Source organism: Rhinopithecus bieti, unplaced genomic scaffold, assembly GCF_001698545.2.
Source record: "Rhinopithecus bieti isolate Rb0 unplaced genomic scaffold, ASM169854v2 scaffold_15087, whole genome shotgun sequence".
Taxonomy (NCBI): domain Eukaryota; kingdom Metazoa; phylum Chordata; class Mammalia; order Primates; family Cercopithecidae; genus Rhinopithecus; species Rhinopithecus bieti.
The window spans coordinates 1,828,096-1,846,461 of NW_016808547.1; the positions used below are offsets into that span (position 1 = coordinate 1,828,096).

Genomic DNA, 18,366 nt, shown 5'->3' on the forward strand with positions numbered 1-18,366 from the left:
CTTCCTTGGGGCTTGCCCATCGCAAATCAATGCCCTCAGTTCTTCCTCCTTAAGGCACATACCTACCTCTCCTTCCCTTTGCCATCAACATTTACAGCCACCCACACACACAGCATCTTCTCTTTTCCCTCCCTTCTCAACCCTGTGCAATTACTCTACTGCCAGGCCCCATCCAACAGGCATTTGAAGAGTGCCCATTCTTCTCAATCTCTCTTGAGTATCCAACACTCTTGATCATTCTGTTTGAAACTATCTTGTTGACTTCCAGGACTGAACTTGATTTTGGTTCTGCTACTTCTTACACTACTCTTTCTCAAGTGCCTCCTGGTCCTTACTGTAAGTGACCCTGTCTCTTAATATATGTTGAAAGCAGGGGTCTGAGTCAGGCCTTCCCTCTCATCAACAAACAAGAAGGAAATAACCTCTTCTAGTCTCATGAACTGACTCATTCATTTATTCACTTGGCAAATATTTCCTTAGCTCCTGCTCTGACGTGGGCTCCATGCTGGTACTGTACATACACTGGAGAATGAGATCGTTTCTCTCTCAACAAGCATACAGCATGGTTGGGAAAGGGAGCAAACAGATGATTCTGCACAGGTGAGAGCTGCTCTAAGAGTCAGAAGAACTAGAATAAAAACCCTTATGAAGGATACCTAACTAATCATGACAAGTAGAAAAGGTTTTTCAGAGATCTCAGATGACACTAGAAGGGGAATTTGTAATTAATCGGGTATAGGGCTTGGAGGTGAGGTTGAAAATAATTCTAGAGAAAAGGGTCAATCTGTTCAAAGGCCTGATGGTGAAAGAGGTCTTGGTTCATCCGGGCATCTACAGGTGGCTCAGGATGGAAGAGGAACAGAGTGAGATCAGGCAAGTCATAAGAGATAAGGCTGGAGGGTAAGCCAAGGGTCAGGTTCCACACTATCAGTATGACCAACTTTGGGGACAACAGAGAAACACTGAAGGTTTTTAGGCAGAAACAGAAAGCACACAGATGTGGATGGTCCATGGGTGGGTGGACAAAAAGAGAGGGAAAGAGACCAACTGAGAAAGGAATGGGGTAGACAAGAGGAGAGGGAAGGAGCCAGACAGGAGGAGGCTGCTGTAGCAATCCTTGCAAGAGATGACAGTGGCTCAAAACACGGAACAAAAGCCAGCTGCAGAGCAGTGGGTGGATTTGAGATGTGATGGAGAAGGAGGTGCCTAGGCTTGTTGATTGATTACTGGCTGTGCTGAAGGGCGTGAGTGGGAAGAGCTAGGGATGATAAACTCGTGTTTCTGGTGGTATTGACAGTCCCAGCTTCCTAAGCTTTGGCTCCATCCATCCCTGCCATGCCTAAGCAGTATGAAAGACACCTTAAGCTCTCCATGCCTAAAGCAATATCTCACCTCCTCACATAGTCTGGAGGGGAAGAACACAAGCATAGGCTCTTTCCCCTCACTCCCACATCACGTCTAATCAGTGGCTGGGATCGGCTGAGTTCCCACTCCCCTAAATACCATCTCTCAACTCCTACCTGCTTTCCTCTATTCTCACTGCCCCAACCAGTGCTGTGAGTCATGGCCACACCCACTGCCCCCATAACCACACAGCTACTGGTGTGATCTCCCTCCAACAGTAGTCCACTGCTTACAGACTGCTTAGTGGCTGACCACGGTCTATGCAGTAACATCCATGTTCTGGATGTTGGCATAAAGATCCTTTGCAATCTCGATCTATTTTTAGCCTCATCTCCCACTTCATGTCTAACTCCAGCCCCTCTTGCCCTAGTCACATGACAATACTTGCATGTCCCCCATGATGCCACACGCAGTTATATCTCTGTGCTACTGCACATGTGTTCTCTCTGTCATGTACATCCTTCCCTTTCTCTGTGCCTAGATAATTCTAGTCAGGTTCAAAGCCCTAATCAAGGTGACCTTGTGTGGCTGACTTCCTCAGTCACTGTCTCCTTTTAGCTTGCCTGTGGCCCATCACACTATATTGATTTACTCCAAATTGTGAGGACTTGAGGCCAAGGACCGTATCTATGTCTACCCCAGGCTTTACTGAAAATAGTGCTTGGAATATAGGGGAGTCTTCAACAAGAACTTGCTGAGGGAAGAAGGAAGGAAGGGAGGGAGGGAGGGAGGGAGGGGAGTGAGAAGGAAGAACATGAACATTCCGTGAAGTTTTATTTCTATTTGCATTTGAGGTTTTCTGGGTATAATGAAATAAACACACATTCTCTCACCAGTCTTACCTCAGGGATAGCCAGAGATGAGGAAGGGTGGAGGGGAATAATGATTAGAGGAAGATTAGTCTCTATTCATATTTCGGGTACTTGATTCTATTAATTACATATGCCAGATTTCAGAAAAAAAATTCTTAATTTCTTCAAGGGGAAAAAGTCAGTTAACAGGATTGCTTTGGAAATAGTCAAGGAAGAATTTTGGGAGTACTGAACATGTGCACATCATATGACTATATGTTATGAATCATGCTAGGTATTTTACATTATTTCAATTCATCTTTTCTTCACTCTGACTCTAAGAACCATGAGCCCATTATCCACATTTTTCAGATAAGGAAACGGAGACTCAAAGACATCAAGAAATTAGCCCAACTCATTTAGCCTACAAATGCCAGACCCAGGGTTTGAACCTAGATCTTTCTGACACTGATGGCCACGTGCATTCATTTGATACAGTGTTTAAATCGAAGGCCTACTTTATACCTAATACTGAGTAGCATGTTGGTAATGCAGTGATGGTCAAACCTGGCCACTGAGAACATTACGAGGCAAGCAGAATTGCTATGAGCTCTTACAAGGGAAGTCCAGGCTACCATAGGAGGACCTGGGACTGGGCCCTCACTCAGATTTGAGTCTTTCTAGAGGAAGTTACATCCAAACAGATGACCTGAAGAATGAGTTCACTGGCCATGTGCTGGAAGAGATAAGCAGAAAGTCCTCTTTTCAGCCTCTGCTACTGAAAGTATATTTATTTTTTCTCCTGAACTGTATTGACCACTCTGACCAGATAGTTAGCAAGAACTTCAACGTAATCTCTCCTGGATAACAGAGCATTGTGGGTTCTTAACCTAAATCTGACTGACCTGCTCTGCATATAAATGGTGAGAAGGGGCTTCCCATGGCTCACCCCACAGTGTACCTACAAGCCTCTTTCTGGAAAAAAAAAACAAAAACAAAAAAAAAACAAACAAAAAAAACCCAGTGGTCACCAAAATCCTTGTATTACTTTATTGTTCCAAAGCCACCTACATAGTTACAAACTATGAGCTGAGTTCTAGCCATGCTGTGTTTCTTTCACTCTGGTGGCTTCCTGAGCATGGGCTGGGCTGCTACAGCCCTGGCTGGTGCATGGGCCACCTCTCAGCCCAGAGAGACTGTGTTATGGGCTGATAACACCTGGGCCAGCTGCTTCCAGACCACAGGTCAGAATCTTGAGGAGCTTGTGGGTTCCTAGGTCATAGAGGAAGGGATGACATTCCTCCTTTTTTAAAAATTTGAAGCTCACTGCTATCACTCTCCTCTCATTAACATTTTTCCTTGTGAGGTTCAGCTGATTTGGAAATTGCCCTAAGACTTGAGGCTCACTCGAAGTCCTGCTTGGAGGTCCTATGTTGTTGGCTCGGTGGTTCCCAATCGAGTGATTTTGCGCAACCCCACCCTGCCACCAAACCAAGGGGGACATTTGGCAATGTCTGGAGACATTTGTCATTATCATAAACAGAAAAATCCTAGTAGGTAGAGGCAGGGAGATGCTGCTGAACCCCCTATAAGGAACAGACAGCCCCCCCCACATCAAAAATTATCCAGCCTAAAATGTCAATAGTGCTGACACTGAGAAACCCTGCTGGATAAAGGAACCAAGTGCGCCAAAAGGGCAGCTCATTCTCTTACAAATTGCCTTCTAGGCAGAAGAAAAAGGCACCTCACAGCAAGGATTACAGTCTTTCTGAGCCTTCTAGCAAAGGCCTCACCTTTTCAACACTAACTAGTATTAGGGATGGGGAGGTCTATATTCCCCACAATTCACTGGTAAAAATGTCCGGGACCGAGCTTTGTGGGCAGGAGCTGAGGAGGAAGAGGGTGCATGGTGTCTGCAAACATTTTAGATCAGCGAAATCCTACCGGCTCCCTGCCTGTGCTTAGCCTACCCTGTTCCCCTATTTCAAATTATGCCTTTCGTTTCTTACTCCAGATATTTTTGGAATAATAAATTCTTTTTTTTTTTTTTTTTTTTTTTAGATGGAGTCTTGCTCTGTCATCCAGGCTGGAGTGCAGTGGTGCAATCTCGGCTGACTGCAACCTCCACCTCCCAGGTTCAACCAATTCTTCTGCCTCAGTGTGTACCACCATGCCCGGCTAAGTTTTGTATTTTTAGTGGAGACAAGGTTTCCCCATGTTGGCCAGGCTGGTCTCGAACTCCTGGCCTCAAGGGATCAACCTGCCTCGGCCTCCCAAAGTGCTGGGATTATAGGTGTGAGTCACCACACCCAGCCTGGAATAACAAATTCTTTCAATTCCCCTCTCCAAAGTGAATATAGGCTGGGTGGAGCAGGCTGGGATGGACATGGCTCTTTTACGAAAGGGCAATGTGTTCTGGATGTGTTTCTCGATCTTTGTAAAAGACGTTCATCCCCAGAGTTGTTAGTTTATTTACTGTGACCTGATTTAATCTTTATCGACCTGATCTGACTTGTGTCATGCATGGATGAATTGCTTTAGAGACCTCACCCTGAACTGAGAAGCATGTAGGGAACAAGGAGCTATGGACACGCTGGTGCTTGCCAAGACATTGTATCTGGAAGCATGCTGCTAAGAAAATAATGTAACTTAGATCCTATATATGTATATGCCACACCTGAGGCAAGTCAGGGAATTAAAACCTGATCTGCTACAGCACCTTTGAGCCATTTCTCTTTGAGCAACCTGTGCCTTGGCTCCCTGCATTTCTCCAAGAAACAAGGTAATATCAACAAGCAGATGCCTGGCAGTAGTTGAAATGAAAAGAAACTGAGCAATTTGAGGATTCAGGTCATATACATTCTTGTCAGTTATCAATTTATTGCCTCTTATCTCTAAATCCATCCTTCTTTGCCCTGTTTTATGATACTGAAACTACACCCTGCAAACAGTTCTCCTTTGTCAGCGAGTGCAGCATTAGGCTTTCTTAACAGAGGACGCTGGAGAGACAAGCAAGGTGTTGCAGCGAAGTGGCTTCTCTTCCTGGATCAGGTGTTTCTTTCCTCCTGCAGTGTGTCTAGCAGCAGTGTGCAGGATGTCAGGGCGTTCCCTCTTCAGCACATTTCTCTACTACCCAGAGGCTGCTTCCTGTGAATCAGTTTTACCTGCGGGCACTCCCTGAGGAAATTCTTGGCCATCTGGTAGGTGGGTGTGCAGAGCATTTCTGGTCCATCTGCACCCCCTACTGAGTGTCTCAGTCAGCTGGCAGGCTGCTTTTACAGACCCACTGCAGTCCAGAGCCTCTATAGTGTGTTACCAAGAGAGATGCACATTCTCCAATAAGGGCTAAACCTCAGGATTTGTGGGGTGGGTTCTCCTCTTCCACGTTCTCAGTTCCTGTCTTGTCTACTTTAGCCTTAGAGGTGGAAGTTGCTGCCCACGTTTATTATTCCTGTATTCCTCAGGGTCCTTCTTAATCATCTTTTATTAGTCACAAAATCTTTAAATTTTTCCTGTTCAAATCACTGGCATGGTTTCTGTCTCCTGACTGGGCCCTACAGGCACAACACTTTCCCCACTTACTTTGTTAAGGGAATAAATGCTTGGATTTTTCAGGGCTTACGTAAATGGATTGTGTAGTTTCCTAGTGGATGCTACATTTCAAATGGCTAGGTTTTTGCTGGGACTGGACTCAAAATGAAAATGAAACTAAGACTGGAAACACAAGTATGACAGCAGTAAAGCTCAAGATAACTTGAAAGGCCTGAAATGGAAGAAATGCTTTGACTTGACTCCTGAAGTCTTGTGGAACAAAACCAGCATGTGTTTCACAGAAACGGCTGAGACATAGGCAGGGCTGTTTTTTCTCATTCAATGTATAAATAGTCTACAAAGCTATCCTGAGGAGTCTGAAACAGTTGAAGAACTGTTCAGAAGTGACATGCTATGCTTGTCACAACTCGATGTCTGCCCCTGGTCCACCAATGGGTGATGTCCGGCAAGTCTGCTCAGCAGGCATTTCAAACCTCTTGCCTGCTCCAGCCAGCCAGAAGCGGGAAGTTGGGATCGACTGTGCTATCTCTCTGGGCTCTGGCCATGGATAATGATCTGAGGCCAGGTACTATGGGGTGTTGCCATGCCTGGGAACCCATTCGTGCCACACCAATAAGCCCCAGGGCTGCACAGAAGGCACTGGGAAGCCACTCAGATGTGCCCATGCTGGGCTAGGGTGTGTGTCCATTGCAAATGTAAACACTGCCTGTTTTTTAAGCCTGTTTTGTGTTTAATAATTAATGAAACTGACCATTAATGAGGCAGACTGCTCTGTTCCTTCTCCACTCACCTATTCTTACCTGCTTTGTTCTTTCTCCACTCACCCATACTTACCTGCTCTGTTCTCTGCACCCTTTCCCACTGTGCCCTCAGGAGTAACTATCCTCACTAACGAACAACCCTTGGGTCCTCTTCCTAACCACACATCCTCTTTCTTCTGTCCTTAACCAAAGCCTGCCCTCTTCTCCCAGCCAGGACTCCACTTCTTTGAAGCCCTGTGGAGTAAAGGCTGACCCTGTGGTCAGAAGGGGGTCTGGTGTCCACCCATTTTCCAGGCCCCCCTACACCTCTGATGTGAACCCCAACACCTTATCCTGGGTTCCCTCTGCCTGCACTGGGAGCTTTCCTCCAGCAGCATACTCATCACAGATGATGACAGCAACCCCTCACCTCGAGGTCTCCCTCTCTCTCCCAAGACTGAGCCTCCCTTCCTGCTCTCCTGCTCAGCTTCATCCCCACTCCATCACCTGCTCACTCCACCACAGCCTGGCTTTCAACACACTCTCCCTGCATCCTATTCCATGCAAACAGCTGTGGCCAAAGGTAACACGTGATGCACTGATGGCAAGGCCATAGGAAACTTCTCAGTCCTTCATTTCTTGATTTTATACTCTTTTTTCATGCTGTCATTGGAAGGGTTCCAGCCCCTTTCTCATGAATGTACATCAAGGGACATCTGCTGGGACATCCAATTCTTGCTTAATTCTGAGGTCCCCTGTGAATGGATTTGAAAATGATGGTAAGCACAGAGTAGTGATGGGAGCATAGTCTCAGACGTACTGCCCAGCTTTGATTCTTGGCTCCAAAGGCATGATTCTGCTATTATCAGCTACAGTAAGTTAGCCTGGGTAAGTTATCTGACCTCAGTGTGCCTTAGTTTACTTATCTGTGAGATGGGAATAATAATGGTATCTCCTTCTTAGGGCTATTGTGGGTACTGAATGAATGCTACATGCTAGCATATAATAAAATAAGCACCCAGTATGGGCAGGCTGCTATCATTACTATTATTATCACCTGAGTGTGAGATAGCTTGAAGGCAAAGGTAAAAAAATGGTCACCGAACCTGGAGCCCCATCTGTGTTGAGCCTGTTCTTGGCTATCAATGGTGCAGTAGCCTCAGCCCAGGGCTTTGTCCTTCCTGTGTCCCATCTCAATTCATACTTCAGGGCCTGGCATTTGTTTAGTGGAGACTAGAGAGAGGCATGGAGCTAAAGGCACTGGATGGTTGGGGCAGGGAAGTGGCCTGCCCACCTGTCTTGTCACGGCCACAGTGGGATGCTCCAAGACCTTGCCAGGGTTACGTGTTAGCTCTGCTCCGAAGCCTCTCTTCACCCCATCAGACATAATGACTCTCCTGGCCTGCAGCCACAAGGGCCCCCACACAGACCATGGCTGCTGCAACTGCAGACTGTCCTGCCTGCCTCCCTTTACCTGTCTATCTCCCCTGCCCCAGTCTCTGGACTGTGTCTTTCTCTGGGTGGGGACCAGGTCTCCTGTCATCTGCTTTCCAGTGCTGATTTGGGGCCTAGCACTGAAGGTTTTTGTGAGTAGATCAGTGCCAGATGGTCCCTGCGCTTCCAGGAAGGACTAGATACCCAGGGGGACTTGAGTCTACGAGGCCCACCTTCAGGAGGAGATGAAGGGGTCTCTCCACACCCAGGTGAGGAACCAGATGTGGAGAAGGATCTCATGTGTGACTGCAGGAAGATGGATGCTGTCCTGAGAAACAGGATTCTGGGCTCAAGGTGGTAATTGTGCTGAGTGCCTGGATGACTCGAAAGCAACTGCCATGGGGTTTCTCCTTCCTCAAACAGGGTGCTGTGCTTCTAAACTTGGTTCCAGTGAATCGTGTGGCAAGAATGCTTAACAGGTGAACAGGAGAACACACTGTAAGTAAATGTGACTAAGGCTGGAGGGACAAGCATGGCCTCAGGAAATGCTGTGCCCCAAGACCTTGGGCTGAGTGGGGCAGACGTGCTGCTGTTAGCAGAGGAGGTGGGGAGGGGTGGGCAGCAGATGACAACTCCCCATTGTGTGCTAGGGGCTCTGCACAGCATTTTTCTTTCTTTTGTTTTTTCAGACAGGGTCTCATTGTGTTGCCCAGGCTGGAGTGCAGGGGTGTGATCATGGCTCACTGCAGCCTCAACCTCCTGGGCTCAAAGGATCCTCCTACCTCAGCCTCCTGAGTAGCTAGAACTACAGGCATGCACCACACCTAATTTTCTTTTCTTTTCTTTTTTTTTTTTTTTTGTAGAGACAGGGTTTTGCTATGTTACCCCAGCTAGTCTCGAACTCCTGGGCTCAGGTGATCTGCCACCTCGACCTTCCAAAGTGCTGGGGTACAGATGTGAGTCACCACGCTCTGCCTGCACAGAATTGTTCATAAGGCTGACAGGCAAGCAGTTCTAACGGAAGCTTTTAACTTGCCACATGGAAATTCAGATGTTTGGGCTCAGCTTCATGCTCATCTGAAGAATCAATTCTGTAGAGAAAAGCTCTACGAGCTGCACTGCTGGGTGTCACCCAGTGACCTCACTGTGAGAAAGCAGGCACCAGCTCAGACTTCTTACAAGGACCATGGGTCTCTTATGAGCCTGTCTTGACGTGGAGTGGAGCCCCAGCCCTGGGAGACATGCTGAGGAGGTTCCTTAAACACGTGGAGAGTGGGCAAGGCCCAGGATCCTGAGAGATGCACAGAACACAGCGGTTCCTTAACCTCTATGGCCTGAGGTTTTGTTAACGAAGTAAGATAGGTGTTTTTAATATTTAAAAGAAAGAGAAAACTTTGCAGGATTATTTATGCAATTGATTGTCTCTATAGCTATTCTCTAGTTTCTTTAAACAAGACTATAAGGTTTTGAGTTGGGGACCTGAAAATCCTTGCTAGGGCCATAATGGGTTAAAATGGTATGTAGATCACATCACAGCACAGGAACATCATCCCAGTGCCTTGAAAATGATAAAGCCAAATCACAAAGCCAAGGCCTAAGCATCCAGTCTCTTAGGGACACCATAGGCCTCCTCATAGCCAGAGAGAGAGGAGGTGCTTGGAAACCTCCGGGCCTTGTTTTGGTAGCTGGGAGCCTGGAGCTCAGCCTCCTGAATTCAAGATGTTCTGGCTTTCCCAGAATCTCATTCCCTCATTCCCCACCTACCGAACCCTGGAGTCCTGTTGGCAAGGCTGGAGTAGGCATTCCCGCTTGGTGAGGAGGTAGCTGGGCTGGAGAGGGGGCTGTAGGAAGAGGGGTCTGCCGGGTAGGTGTGGCTCGTTCCAATCCCAAAGGGAGATGACTGAGTCTTGCTGGACTGAGATGGGATTTGCTATAATCAGGACAAAACAAAGAGATGGAAAGCATCAGCCGCAGGCCCCTACCCCCAACCCATGCCCCAGGCTGGTCACAGAGGCAGTGTCTGTTCTAGGTTGATAGTGACTCCCCATGGCCCTCTTGTCTGGCTAGGCACAGGCTTGGGATCAGCACGGTGTGTGAGGGCCCAGGAGCTGCAGAATCTTTGGAGCATGTCTGGTTAAAGTTACTCCTCAGGGCTACAAGGATCCGGGCCCTCTGGCGTCCGGTTACTAAGGCCTTGGCTTTATGAACACCCACAACTCCCTAGGCAACACCCACCCTCACAGTGACTATGAGGGGTCTGGGGGTGTCACAAGGGTGGGTGTTTTCATGTCCTCCTGGCACAGGAACAGCCAGAGGTCCAGAGTAGTGAGGGGCTCATTCTTGATGGGGTGTCTCTACCTGCCCAGCCTTTTTCTGCCAGCTGCCCCAGGGCATGGCTGTAAGGAGAAAAGGCTGCTGAAGTTGCAGGGTGGGCACCAGGCTCTCCGAGGGCCCTGAGGGTGGCCGGTGCTCCTGAGGAGCCAGCTGCCGTGAGGGTGGTTGATTCCAGCTAGGGGCCGACCCATCCTCAGAGCCGCAGTCCAAAGAAAGCACTTCCCAGAATGCTCTGCCTCTCTGGGCACCCAGGGGAGACGCTCTCACAGACACCCATACCTGTCCCGGAAAGGGCGGACGACTCCCTGTCCACGCCACCTGACTCTGGTTTAGCTGCCGGGAGATTTGGGACATGTTCTGGCCGGTGGAAGAGGAGGACTGAATGTCATTCACTCCAGGCACATGAACCACTGAAGAGCTAGAAAACAGGAACATGCATTTATCCTGAGGACGCACCTGGTTTGCATGAGTCTACCCGCCCAGCCAACCACACAATCCACCCTGGGCCACCTTCCTGGCTCTCTCTCCATGCAGCATGTCACTCGAGAAAATGACTAACACATCATGAGCCTCAAACCCCTTGGCTGTCCTCCTCTCCCTTCAGGGCTTCCGCCACACTGCTGAGTAGTCCTGCCATGTCTGGTAGTCTGGTACTTCCTCTCCTCGTCCTCCCCAGGGTCTCCCACACACTCCTCGGCCCCTATCCTACGCCTGTACATCCTCTGCTCTCAACAGATGATTTGGATCCCACAAAGAGAGAAGCTTCTTAGAATAAAAATCAGTTCCGGTGTTCACTCACTCTTCTGTACTCTGGTTAATTTGTTCCTTTGGGGCACCTATGAGGCTTAAGGATTCAGGAAATAGGTTGCAGGCTGTCAGTTTTAAATGGAAAGAAAAGCTTCTCAATGAAAACCTGCTGGATGGGGCCTAGTCCTGCTACCCCGAGTTTATCCCTCCCACCTTCAGTTCACCTTCGACTTAACTCAATTCATCTTTATAAGGTCCCTGCTGTGTGCTGTGCTCTCTGCATGTCCTTTGCAGGCTAAATCTCTGACCCTGCTTAGCTCCTTGGCAGGCACTGTCTGTATGTACCACCAGGTGCTTCTTCCAGGAGATTTTCCGGGCTATGTCGATTACATGAGAAGCTCATCAAAGACTAAAAGGCTGGGGGCAGACTTTTACTTTGTTTCAGGCCCCTCGTCCTGCCTCCCTGGGACTAGCTCAGCATGCAGGGCAGTGCACTGGGTGCCCATGAATCAGTCAAGTAGGGCAGAATGGGGCTCATTACAGAAGGCTTTTGGTAGAGGTGGATTTTCAACTCCATGTTAAAAGAAAGGCAGGCTAGAGATCAGTAGAGACTGGGTAAAATTTTACTATTGTATTCTAATAAGTTTCCTATGCTATTTGATCCCTTTTAAAATAGGGAGAAACCAAGAATGTCAGAGACATTCTTGCAGTGATCATTGTAAAACAAGTTCAGTCGCTTATATAAAGGGGATATCATTCCCATCTTTGTACAATCAATTTCTCATTTAACATAAGGGCTCCTTTCCCATTCTCCTTCCTGATGGAAGTATTGCTTCAGAGGACATTTTCTGGTCACTATGGTCTAGTAGGGCCCTCTCCCACAGACCCTCAGCCTTTGGTGTCCTCCCCAAAACACTGATTGATGAGGGCCGCTATAGCGTAGAAGCCCTCGGAAAGGCACCTTGACTGAAAGGGACGGGCTTCTTGGGGCAAAGAGCCAGTCCTTGTGCACAGTCCTCCCTGGGGGCCTCTGAGCTACAGCTGCCTGCCTTGGTACGGACAGGCAGGGACCAAAACTGGCGGGACCAGAGCGGGAGGACTGCGGGTGAGGATGTACTTCGGGTGCCAGCAACACCATTCTGCAAGAGGCCCAGGGTTCTCTATGGCTATACTGGGCCCCAGAGTCCTTCATCCCACAGCCTACCCCAACCCAAACCAGCTCAGACCCTTCGGATATATAGGAAATTCTGCACATTCCACAGGCTTTGGCCCCAACAGGCATCCTTTAATTAACTCAGTCATTTATTCATTCCTTTTGCAGACTAGTACTCAGCAAGTGCCTTTTCTATGCCAGGCTCTGCACAGGTGTTCGGACACTCCCTGGATTCCTTCCCCACTGCCAGCTGCCCCAAGCCTGCTTTTCCTTCCCCATCACTCATCACTGCCCTGTGCACCCTACATTTTTGGTTCTATGACAATGGCCTCACCCAGGCTGTGCGCCTCATGTTGGCACTGTCTGCCCCGGGCACTGTCTGTAGCTTCACTCTTCTCCCAAAGGCCATCAGTGACGATGTCCTCCTCCTCACATGGCTCCCACGGCTGCTGCTGCATACAGGGCTCAGGGCAGACAGTCCAGTGTTTGAGGTGCAGAGCCTGGGTGAGGCCATTGTCTAAGAAAAACGTGGTCATCCTCTGTTTCTCCCATTAGTGAGGCCTTCTTCAACAATGCCTCCTCCGAGGCTTCACTCAGCACACTCCTCAGGCCCTTGCACCACTGCCCTGGTCAGGAGGCAGAACCTGACTTTTGCTTTCAGACCTAGCTGAAGAGTCCACCAGACCTTCTCTGGCCATGCCACCTTGGGCTATCCTCTTGCCTTTGAACTGCCCCCTCCTTGCCTCCTGCTGCTGTACCCTCCCTAATCCCCTTTGTCCAGAGTGAAGGACAAGCAGCAAGTGTCACAAGGACCCAATGAACATGAGCACCCAGGCAGGACTGGCACAGGGCTTGGCATAGACCAAGATCAATGCATGCTGAGTAGCTGAGTAACTCAGCCGCCAAGAGAAGTCTGGAGGGCTTGACTACTGCTCAGCAGAGCCGCATGACCTGCAGTGATGATGGTTAGGTACTGCTCACAGAGGGCTGCCATCTTGTCTGCTGTCCCCAGACCAGAGCCCCTGTCTGCAGGCAGAGCTCCTCAGAGCCTCAGAGCAGTGTGCAATTCAGCGAGACTCAGCTGCAGGCATGGCCAGAGCCACTGCAGTGTTGCTAATCTGTCTCCAGGAGTTCTGTCCACGAACCAGTGTGGAAGCAAGATCCTCATTCCTTGTGTCTAGGGCAGTCACTTGGCAGGGCCCTCTCTCTGAGTGGCCAGCCCCACCTACCCTCCTGGTCTCTGCCTACATCTGGAAGCTCTGCTTAGGCTCTGGCTAACCTTGCTGGAGGAGCCCTGTCCTGCTGGGCATGAGGAACTTAGGGTGTCCGGTAGGCACAGGTGAGTGCCCACACACCCTCCCCAAGAGTTGCCAGCTTCTTCTCTGACTGTTCTTCCCAGTTTATGCTTCTGTCTTCCCAGAAGTCAGTGGAGCCAAGCCTTGCCTCCAGTGATGATGTCAGGGCTTCCTCAATGACCTACCAGATGCCCTTGATGCTAAGACCAAGCCTTGGGAAGGTTGGACACCCTGCCTGAAGCCTGGAGTGCCCTTTAGGATGAGGCTCAGACATGATGTGCTGAGCTGTCCAGTCTTCCTTGGATTTGGCTGTAGCCTCTGGGTACCAGATGACAGGATACTTCCTGCTACCTTGTCAGTTGTTCCCAGCTCCAGCTTACTTGGGTCCTGGCTAGAGGGAACTCACTCCCTTCTCGCTGGCAATCACTGCTACAGAACACAGTGGCTGGTGCTGTTCACATCCAAGAAAGAGTAACTGACACCAGGAATCTATGGCAACTCATGGAGGGCTCACAGAGCAGAAGCAGAGCCACCAGAATCCTCAGTTTAGCCCAAGGCCGGAGTGCCGGTAACCACTAACTCATGATTATAGCCCACAGAGCTGTGCTCTGAGACTCAGGACTTTCTTGGCGAGGGAGCATCTTCCCAAGCCATTGTCCCCCTCACTGGCACATACCTGAAGGCCTTCCCGGAGTGTCCGGAGGGAAATGGGCTTCCTTGGGAGTAGATCTGCTGGGTTCCTGCTGCAGAGGCTGAGCTCATCATCTTCTTCTCCGCTGGGAAAACCAGAGCAGGAGTCACACGCGAAGGTTCCCTGCTCTGCAGACCACAGAGGAGGCTGCCCCAAGAACAGGTGCAGGGGTGGGCGCAGGAACGGGAGGATGCGAGTCGGGGCAGCCCACCTGCATGCAATCTCCTCAACCTTGCCTCTGCCTCCTCATCTCCCCTGGAGCCTCCCTGGCATATGAGGGCACTAGGCTGTTGTTCTTGACCCCTAGGCTAGGCCACAGGCTGCTGGATGGCAAGGCTTTTTTGGAGAGTGGGGAAGATTAAAAGAATGAATGAGGCCAGGTGTGGTGGCTCACACCTGTAATCCCAGCACTTTGGGAGGCTGAGGCAGGCAGATCACTTGAGGTCTGGAGTGCAAAACCAGCCTGGCCAACATGGTGAAGCCTTGTCTCCACTAAAAATACAAAAATTAGCCAGGCGTGGTGGCAGCCATCTGTAGTTCCAGCTACTCGGCAGGCTGAGGCAGGAGAATTGCTTGAGCCCAGGGAGGCAGAGGGCTGGCAGTGAGCCTGAGATCACGCACTGCACTCTAGCCCTGGGCGACAGAGCAAGACTCTGCCTCAAAAAAAAAAAAAAAAAAAAATGAGACTTCTTTCTCAGACATTATTTTATCCAGTCTTTTCAACCCTGTGGGGTAGGGATTCCAAGTCCTCTGGTTCTGGATGAGGAAGCACAGGGTAACAGTGAAGAGGATGGGCTCTGATCTCAGCTCTCTGGGTCTGAATCCCAGCTCCAAGGTAAGAGGTGCAACCTTGGACTGTTACTTAATCATCCCCTGCCTCAGTTTCCCAACAGAAAAAAGTGAGAATAAAAGTATCTTCCTCAGAGGGCTGTAGGGGGAATTCAGTGAGTTAACCTAAGTGCTTACGACAGTGCCTGATAACAGAGCAAACAGAAACTAAAGTTTGTTATTGTTTGTTACAGATGAAAAAAGTGAGGTGTGGCTTGTCCGAAGTCACCAGCCAGCGAGGGAGGGCCCAGGGCATGAATGCAAGCCCAGTGCTCTTCCTACTGCCCTGGAACTCAGCTACCCCTGCCACCCTCACCCAGCAGGTGCCACAGCCAGTGATGTCCAGGGAACAGCCCCGGACCCGTGTGCCTTGACCTTCCACTAAGGTTTCTTTGAGAGACTGAGCTCCTCTAACACTGAAAACACTCAGCCCCTGGCCAGGAGGTGCAATAATGCATGATTTTCTGCCACCACAGAATGGTGAGCAGAGTTGGCTCACCCACAGGCTCACCCAAAGCTACACGGCTGAAGAAACGGGCTCAAGACCCAGCTGGCTGTTTAGGTCTTACACGAGAACCTAAACTTCTCCCTTACACGAGGGAGAAGGTGCTTTGCATCGTGGTTTGAGAAACAGGAGTGGGAACATGAATGGTGGCAGGGTGCCAGACAGCAGGCTCCAGTTCTCCCTCCTTCGGTCATGGAGGGTGCCCAGGGCTCTCTGAAATGCCCTCCCAGTGCCCCAGAATCTTCAAATGTCTACCTGTCTCATTCCTACAGTCCCTAACATGTTCGCCCACAGAGAGATACTGGAATAAAGGAAATAAAGGTTAGTTACATGGTGATTATTTTGTGCCTAGACAGCCCCCACATCTGCTCCCATCTCTGGCTTGCTGGTGGTGATTGGGGGCAGAGTGTGTAGGTCCCTCCGAGTGGCTGTGAGCAGTGATGCGGTGATGGACATTCAGGCTCGTGGGCTTGGGGCCCAGAGACCAGGCTGCAAGGACCACATGCTGACTCTCGCACGCATGGAAACAACTTCTGTGAGGCTTTAATAAAAAGGGGCCACTGAGCAGTTTTTATGGTTCATTTTCTTCTGCTGCAGTGACAGTTGTAAGACAGTGGGAAATCCTTAAAGGACAGAAGGAGCTCAGGCTGCTGGGTGTGTACTTTTAACCTAATCATAACATCTTGAATCTTGGGAATAAAGAGCAAGATTGGTGTGGGGGAGAGATAAGGCTCAAACTTGCAGGAAGAAGGTAGACTTAGGTAGTTCTCTTGACTCTAAACTTGATGCAGGCCAGGCACGGTGGCTCACACCCGTGATCCCAGCACTTTGGGAGGCCGAGGCAGGCAGATCACCTGCGGTCAGAAGTTTGAGACCAGCCTGGCCAACATGGCAAAACCCTGTCTCTACTAAAAAATACAAAAGTTCGCTTGGCATGGTGGCACACACCCGTAATCCCAGCTACTCGGGAGGCTGAAGCAGGGACAATCGCTTGAACCGGGGAGGTGGAGGTTGCAGTGAGCTCAGATCACGCCACTGCACTCCAGCTTGAGTGACAGAGCAAGACACCATCTCAAAACTACAAACAAACAAAATAAAAATATAAATAAAAATAAGATAATAAACTTAATGCAACCCATTTTTTTCCCTCATGTGTTTAAGGTTTTTGTGGTTTGGGTAAATAAGAAACACATTTTCTTTGTAACTGCTCCAGGACATTTGAAGGGTATAACATTATATATAACAATATGTATTATAATGTTATATATAATTGTATTTAAAGATATTTGACTCTAGTTTTCAGTCTTCTATATTTTTCTCCATTTTATTATTTTGATCTATGTGATCTGTTAAAGATGGAGAAAGGCCTACTGAGATCTATAAAAGCCACTATAATGTGGCTTTATCAGCATCTTCCTGTGATTCTAATTATTTTGGCTTTCACATATTTCAATGCTTATGACATCTGTGTCTTCATTTTAGGTTACATCTTGTATCTGAATAAATTAAGCCTCTCTGCTCACTGGACAGTTTGAATTTTTCTTTGGCGACACTGATGACCCTACTTTCCTTCTTGGGTTTGCAGAGCATCTCTACCACCCCTTCTTTCAGGTTAAATCATTAATTTCAGTTTGTTTTTGTTATATCATATTTTGGCAGCATATTATTCAGGAGCTATTGATTGGGAGTCAACATATTTAATTATTCTTGATATTCACTGATGATAAATCTGTACCTATTTATAAATACTACACCCATTCCAAAATGAGTCTGGATCTTTGGTGAGGAAATCTTTAAATTTCTTGATTTGAGGTTTTAGACTCTAAGTTTTATTTATTGTTTCTGTCTTTCGTATCTTCTAATAATTTTTACGTTAATTTTCAGTGTTATTAGTTTCGTTTTTCATCCTTACTGCTTTTCCAACCTATCATTTCTGTTCTCATGTTCTATATTTTGATTCATTTCATAAACAAGTACAATTTACAAGTAGTTTTTTTGCAAGCAGAATATGTAGACAGTGCATGTTTGTGAACGTCTTTCTGTTGTCCTCCAAATAGGAAAGCAGCTTGGCTGGTGGAAAATTTCAGGGTCACATATTCTTCCAAACTCTCTATTTATTCCTGTGTCCACCCTGCCCCCGCTGCCCCCCACCCTGCCACCACCGCCACTTTCCTAAGTCTTCTGGCATTTAATATCTTGGGGAAGGCTAACAAAAGATTTCTCTTTGTAGGTAAGGTAATTTTTTTAATCTCAACATTTGCAGGATTTTTTCTTCCTTTCTTCAAATTTAAAAAAGTAAATACAACAGATCATGTGTAGGTGTGAGTTTCTTTGAAATTTTGTTTAGTATTCATTGAGCTCTTTCACTTGGAAAACCTAAGTTTTTGTATTTTGGGAAAATTCATGTTTCTTTCTAATTCACTGACTTGGATTTCTGCAATATTAGCCTGTTTTGTACTGATCCAATTTATTAAACATCACTTTCCCCACCTCAAATAACTCATTTTCAGACATGCAGGATGGCCTAGAATCACCTAGAGAAGAGATACTGAAGATTCTCTGAACCTTCTCTTTATCAGAAAAATTCATTTCCAAAGGAGGACATTTGTTCTCGTTCCTTCCCTTGGACCCTTCCCCCCTCTTCTTTTTTCTTATCTGTCTTTTTTTTTTCTGTTTTGTTAACTTTATGAGAAAGTGTCTATGTTTGGATTTCTCTGGGACGCTGTGGGTCTCTGGTCAAATATTTCAGGCTTATCTGAAGAGAAAAAAACCTTTTAGATGTGCTGTTGTCTCTTCTTACTGGATGAAATGATATTTCTCTAGAAAAGTCGAGGAAATACTGATGTGGGTGGGTGGCCATGGGAACCAAGAGCCGGGAGCTCCCCTGTTGTG

The 18,366-nt window shown here is 48.1% G+C and overlaps 1 protein-coding gene across 6 annotated transcripts in view; it reads right to left on the bottom strand.

Moving 5' to 3' along the window:
- Positions 1 to 18,366, bottom strand: part of ARNT2 (aryl hydrocarbon receptor nuclear translocator 2) — a 155,228-nt gene that overhangs the window by 7,849 nt on the left and 129,013 nt on the right. For 2 of the 6 annotated variants that reach the window (XM_017886857.1, XM_017886858.1), the window contains 3 exons: positions 14,127 to 14,226; positions 10,535 to 10,673; positions 9,686 to 9,851 (listed from right to left, as the gene is read on the bottom strand). In XM_017886857.1, coding sequence (XP_017742346.1) covers positions 9,686 to 9,851; positions 10,535 to 10,673; positions 14,127 to 14,226 — 405 coding nt within the window. Of the gene's footprint in view, positions 1 to 4,565; positions 7,243 to 8,154; positions 8,393 to 8,984; positions 9,213 to 9,685; positions 9,852 to 10,534; positions 10,674 to 14,126; positions 14,227 to 18,366 lie in introns of those variants that run through there. The other 4 variants (XR_001888147.1, XR_001888146.1, XM_017886861.1 and 1 more) reach the window with 4 other exon arrangements.